The sequence below is a fragment of the Sinocyclocheilus grahami genome, unplaced genomic scaffold, assembly GCF_001515645.1.
Source record: "Sinocyclocheilus grahami isolate Dianchi unplaced genomic scaffold, SAMN03320097.WGS_v1.1 scaffold3908.1, whole genome shotgun sequence".
NCBI lineage: Eukaryota > Metazoa > Chordata > Actinopteri > Cypriniformes > Cyprinidae > Sinocyclocheilus > Sinocyclocheilus grahami.
The window spans coordinates 1-5,990 of NW_015508945.1; the positions used below are offsets into that span (position 1 = coordinate 1).

Consider the following 5,990-nt stretch of genomic DNA (forward strand, 5'->3'; position numbering starts at 1 on the left):
AACCACCCACATAAATTTATGGTCATGAGTTGTTTCTGGGGTAGTGGCTTCTTTTTGTCTGACTAATGCAATACGGGAGATTGTTTAAAAGTAAAAATTGAAACAGTCTTTTTGGTGGCACTTGTAGTGCAGGTAAGTTCCTCACATGAGGGAAAATAACATTCAGGGTTATGAGTAAGTAATTAACTTTTTTTTTTATCGTAATCTCTCTGCTAGTCGTATAGAGGTCCGTCTGGGTAAACACAACGTTGCGGTGGATGAGAGCAGCGAGCAGTCCATCCCGTCTGAGCGTGTCATCCGTCACCCGCAGTTTAACTATTCCACCATTGACAATGACATCATGCTGATCAAGTTGAGCAAACCCGCGACTCTCAATAAGTTTGTGAAGCCTGTGGACCTGCCCAAAAGCTGTGCTCCTCCAAACACCATGTGCAGAGTCTCCGGCTGGGGAATCACCATGAATGAAAGTGAGTTCATCCAGAGTATCTTCTTATTTACGGCTCAGACAGATGCTTTATAGTTTTCTGGTTATTATCGTGCTTGATGGTGGTTGCACCACATGGCTTGGAGTTTGACAAACACAATAACAAAAACAAAAAATAACAAAAATTTAGTTAAAATTTATTTCTGAGAAATAAAAAAAAGAAGACTTAATGGGCCCTTTTTCTTAATTATGACAACAGGACACTTTTGAATTTAAGAACAGACTAAAATTTATTTTTTTACCGAAAATGCAACACACTCTCATGACTAAATGGTGACTAATTTGTACGGTCTGCTAAAAATGAAAAATTGAATGAATTTCTTTATAGCGGTTGATTCTGATAAGCTGCAGTGTCTGAATCTTTCCATCATCTCTGATCGTGACTGTAATGAGTCCTACCCTGACCTAATCACTGCCTCCATGTTCTGTGCTGGATATCTGAAAGGAGGAAAGGGTGTTTGCCAGGTAACGGATTATAGACACAGTACTACACCTTTCAACGCATTAAACCAAAGACAGACATTGCATTAGTTATTGGTCTCAAAACATGGTTCCTGTTAAAAATGAAAAAATGTATCCTCATTCTCATCCTGCTCAGGGTGACTCAGGTGGTCCTATGGTGTGTAATGGTGAGATACAAGGTATTGTGTCAGCGGGTGGCCGTTGTGCTGCGAAAGATCAGCCTGGTATCTTTACCAAGGTAGGATGACAACTGTACATTTTAAAAGCTCTATCTATCTATCTATCTTGAAAGAATGAGTTGGCTGTTGATAGCACCTTTGATTTAGATTGCCGGTTAGATTTGAAACCCACCACAGAGTGTCCGGTAAGAGACTTAGTTGATAGATGTAGTCGACAGTTGTCTTATATCTGGGAGTAACCTTTTTATTTTTCCCTACAACACTCAGTTATTTGTCGGGGTATACATGTGAATGTGGTTTTCTACAAAAACAGAAAATGCACACAAGTATAAACATACTTAGTAGTAACTTTAGAAAACAATGTTAGAAAACAGATATACATACATATACGGAATATTGGATTAAATACAGCAATTTAAGGATTATTTAGGTGGAACAACGCTTGTTATGTCATACATTGCCATAGATTAAACAGCACACAGCTTTGCTATCACATAGACTAGAATATAGCTTAACAGCGGTGCTTTGTCTGGGCTTGTTCCACACACATACGCATTAGGTTATTTACGACTTAAGAATACTTAGATATTAAAGCTTTGACAATTAAATTGCACCGAATCATACATGAAATTTAAATTCAATATAATCAAATAAGCATAAATGTAATATATATATATATAGAGCACAACATCATTTTAAAGACACGATAGTCTCATGTTGCTAGCTTATATATGCTAATGTACATCAGAACGGCAAAAGTATATATAAAACAGATTAAATGTAAATCACCTATAATAGTTACAAAGATCAGATATCATACACTTACTTTTCATTGATGCACAACACACGTGAAAGTAATAAATGGCCTTTTTTAACATATCTATCTATCTATCTATCTATCTATCTATCTATCTATCTATCTATCTATCTATCTATCTATCTATCTATCTATCTATCTATCTCCTAGAAAATAGTCTAGGACATGCTAACAGTATGTTCAAAATTCTTCTTCTTCTTCTTCTGTGATATACTATAATAATACTATAATACTCATTATAATCCCTCTCATTCTCCACTAGGTCTGCCTGTTCAACTCCTGGATTACTGAGACAATAAACACATACCAAAACTAATCCCAGCTTCATACTGCAAATAAGGCCACACAATTCAATAAACCTAGTGTGAAACCTGTCAACAGTTTATATCGTTTTTATGTGCAAAATAAAATCTTTTGAATAATTATATTCATGAGTCTTTTTCTCTCTCTAATGAATACTTAAAACCTACTGAATAACCATATGCACAGGTATAAATGTTGAGCATCTTTCTCTCAGTGTGCAAGACAATATTAAAACTGCACCAGCCAGAATGACCCACAGCTCTGTTTCTACCTGAGCACCATCATACCCAATACACATTAGCAAAGCTAAAGTCACAGAGAGACAACAAACACTTTGTTAAAGGTTAAACCAGTGGTGTGATTTACTGTGGGTCAAGTGACCAATCCAGTGGAAGACTTTACTCATAAGAAAAGATCTTCATGCAAGAGATGTTTTTATGAAGGTTTTTAACATAAACACACAATCTTCATTCTTTATTAATTACATATACATTAATATTATACAAGATGCTAGCAGAAATTAGCATGATATAAAAGACTGAAATGTGCCAGAAAACACAACCTTCATCCCCCCATGGTGTGTGTTTATATTTAGTTCATCAGTGGAAAAGCACAGGTTCTGTTAACATTACTTTGTCAAAACTCATGGAAAAAATCCACTTCTGTATTGTGAAAAAGACTAAAAGAAACCATTATTCAGAGCTTTTGTTTCATGTAAAATGCAAAATGTGGGGAAATGTAGCTGTAGCTGTACTTGGCTCAGCTCATGGTGTTCTTCTCCGTAAATTTAGACAGCGGTAACTGTACATCTTGAAGTTTTGAGCTTTCTCCAGGATAACAACTATACTGAGGATGATCGCCACGTTAACATTTTTTACAGACGGAGCCACAGAATTGTATGCTTACAGTTTTTTTTTCAACTGCTTACACACAAAATCTTTACTTGTGACGCAATTTCTGAAACCTGACACTCAAACACCAGAATCAGATGCCAAATCTGCAAAACCATACACTAATTCTCAGCCTTTGACTCAGTTTTCAATTTCATAAACTTTTTTTGCAAAACACAACACACAATTCTCTATTTAACACACAAAAATATCAGGAAGTATCTTTATTTCCCTTTTCAAAGACAACCAATCAAAATGCCACACTGATTTATCAGTGCCTCCCACTAACTCCTCACATGTGCAAACACTCATTGTTTTACTTAATACCAATCAACCATGGCTTTAGAATAGGCCTATACATACACATCTGCACAACTACTCTTGGTTGATGTATTTCTTTTCTTTCATACTGTGTAATACTGTATTCCCAACCCCAAATTCTTACAGTAAAAAAATGCTTTCAATCTTGCTTTCGTGTTTACCGTGAATCTCTCAACATCTCTCTGCCAATTAGTTATTACTTTCAATCTTGTACAGAAATGTACTGTACATAGGAGATCCGGAAAGTAGAGCTTTACATTTTGAGTAACTATGTGTATAAGATATATCCAAAAATATAATATTATGGCAAAGGTGTTTGCAACTTAAGACAAATGTTTGCTTTTGAGACGTGTTTGTGATATTTTGAATGCAGTGCTTCATTTTGCAAGTGATGTGAGGCATTTTGAATCCGCTCTAGTAAACTCGCACTGCGCTGCCATTTGAACTTTGAGCCGAGCGGTTAAACGGTGTGTGTGGCGCGGATCAAATGAGTAGCTCTGTTTCGTTCAGCTTTTGGCGCATAAACGTTATATTGAACATTTAACAAACTCTTGTTAATGATTTATCAAGGAAAATTATATCGCATGTGGGAGCTGGAGGATAAAGCTACCGCTTGTACGGCAATACAACCGAAAGACTTCTGGAGATAAACTTAAAAATGTCTCAAGAGATGATAGCAAGTCCTTTCAAAAGCTTGACAGTGAAAAATATACCACATGAAATGATTGGATAAAAATGCAAGAAACAAGGAAGGAGAGGTGGTATTCGGAATTGCTTCCGGACATAGATGTACTTGACCGCCTTTGCCATCCCTTATCTTCAGTAACCTGCACTCATTGATCAACAAGCTGAGCATAATAAGATCTTATACAAGGTACTGTAATAAATTCTACAAGGCATCTTTGTTATGCTTTACAGAAAGTTGGTTACAATCTACAATGCCCGACTCTCTTATTGAGGTACCTGGATTCACCTTTGTGTGAGCGGTCAGGGATAAAGACTCAGGAAAGACCAAAGGGGCAGGATGTGTGTGTACATAAATGATAACTGGTGCCGAACGTACTCTATGAAATGGAAGATCTGTGATCCAAATGTGGAAATCCTCGGCATGACTTTAAGGCCCTTCTATATGCCAAGAGAATTTGGATGCATTTTATTGTTTGTGGCACATGAACTGCAGCTCTGTTACACAGATGCACCAGTGATAGTACTTGGAGACTTAAATCATTGTAACCTGGAGTCTGTGTTACCGGGATTTGAACAATATGTAGAGACAGAAACAAGAAAAAAAAAACAATTTGTGACAAATGCTTTGTGATTGTGAAGGATGCTTATGTGTCTAGGTGTAGACCACCGATACTGAACTCTGATCATAATGCGGTCCATATGATTCCAGTGTACAAGACTAAACTTAAAAGAGGTAAACCGGAAAAGAAAGTGATTAGGCTGTTGTCGAATGAAAGAAGAATTGAGAGCTTGCTTTGAATGGACAGATTGGGAGATTTTTCCTGAAGGTTCGCTAGATGAAAGGACTGAAGTGATACATGATTATATTATTAACTTTTGCGTACAGTTGGTTATTCTTACTAAAGAGATCATAGTTTATCCAAATAATAAATCATATGTAACCAAAGATATTAAGGAAGTTATGAATCAGAGGGAAGTAGCCTTTAAAAATAAGAACTTTACATTACTTAAACAGACAGAAAAAAAACAATAAAAATCAAACTAAAGAAAGCTAAAGCATCTTATAGACAGTATTTAGAAGATGAGTTTAAAGCCAATAACAATAAGAAGGTGTGGGATATTTTAAAAACAATGACAGGACTAACATCTTTAAATAAATCAATCATGACAGATAATGAAATCTGTTTTGTTAATGAATTAAATACCTATTTTACTAGATTTAAAATGACTGATAATTGTGTCAACTATAATGAACCTTCATAAAAAGGATTGTTATTGATGTTGATGATGTTAGGAAGATGTTTCAGTCTACAAATAGAAGGAAACCTGGCAGGACCTGAGGGATCATGTCTGATAAAGAATTTTGCTTACAGTATGAGTTGGCTCCAGTGTGGCAACCAAATTTTCAGGAATCTATTGATACACACACTGTCCCTAGGCTATGGAAAACCTAATATATAAAACCATTGCCTAAAGTTTCATGTTTAAAAGAATGCAAGGATTGTAGACCTGTAGCTCTTCCTTCAGTAATTATGAAATGTTTGGAAATAATTTTACTTAAACATCTGGGGCCTCATTTATAACTGTTGCGTACGCACAAAACCTGCCCTGAAAGAGGTGTATGCCACTTCCTACATAAAAGGTGGGATTTATAAAAATAAAAAAAAACTTGACGGGAGTCTGCACGCAAACTCTGACCCATGCGTAAGGATTTTTTTTTTCCTGGAGAGAGAAAAGTAATGAAGTAAACAACGATTTTAAACTGTTTTCATTTCATCATATACATTTACATTAAATATTCCACTCTCGTTAATGGAGATAAGCACTGAAATTACATAAAGTCATTA

General features: G+C 35.7%; 1 protein-coding gene across 1 annotated transcript; it reads left to right on the forward strand.

Moving 5' to 3' along the window:
* Positions 1-127: 127 nt before the first annotated feature.
* Positions 128-2,279, forward strand: LOC107576548 (trypsin-2-like; the record flags this gene model as incomplete). The annotated part of the gene is made up of 5 exons (XM_016262710.1): positions 128-132; positions 217-467; positions 813-949; positions 1,083-1,184; positions 2,205-2,279. Coding segments are annotated over 5 exons (549 nt in total), but the record flags the coding sequence as incomplete, so codon positions are not given.
* Between the last annotated feature and the right edge of the window lie 3,711 nt (positions 2,280-5,990).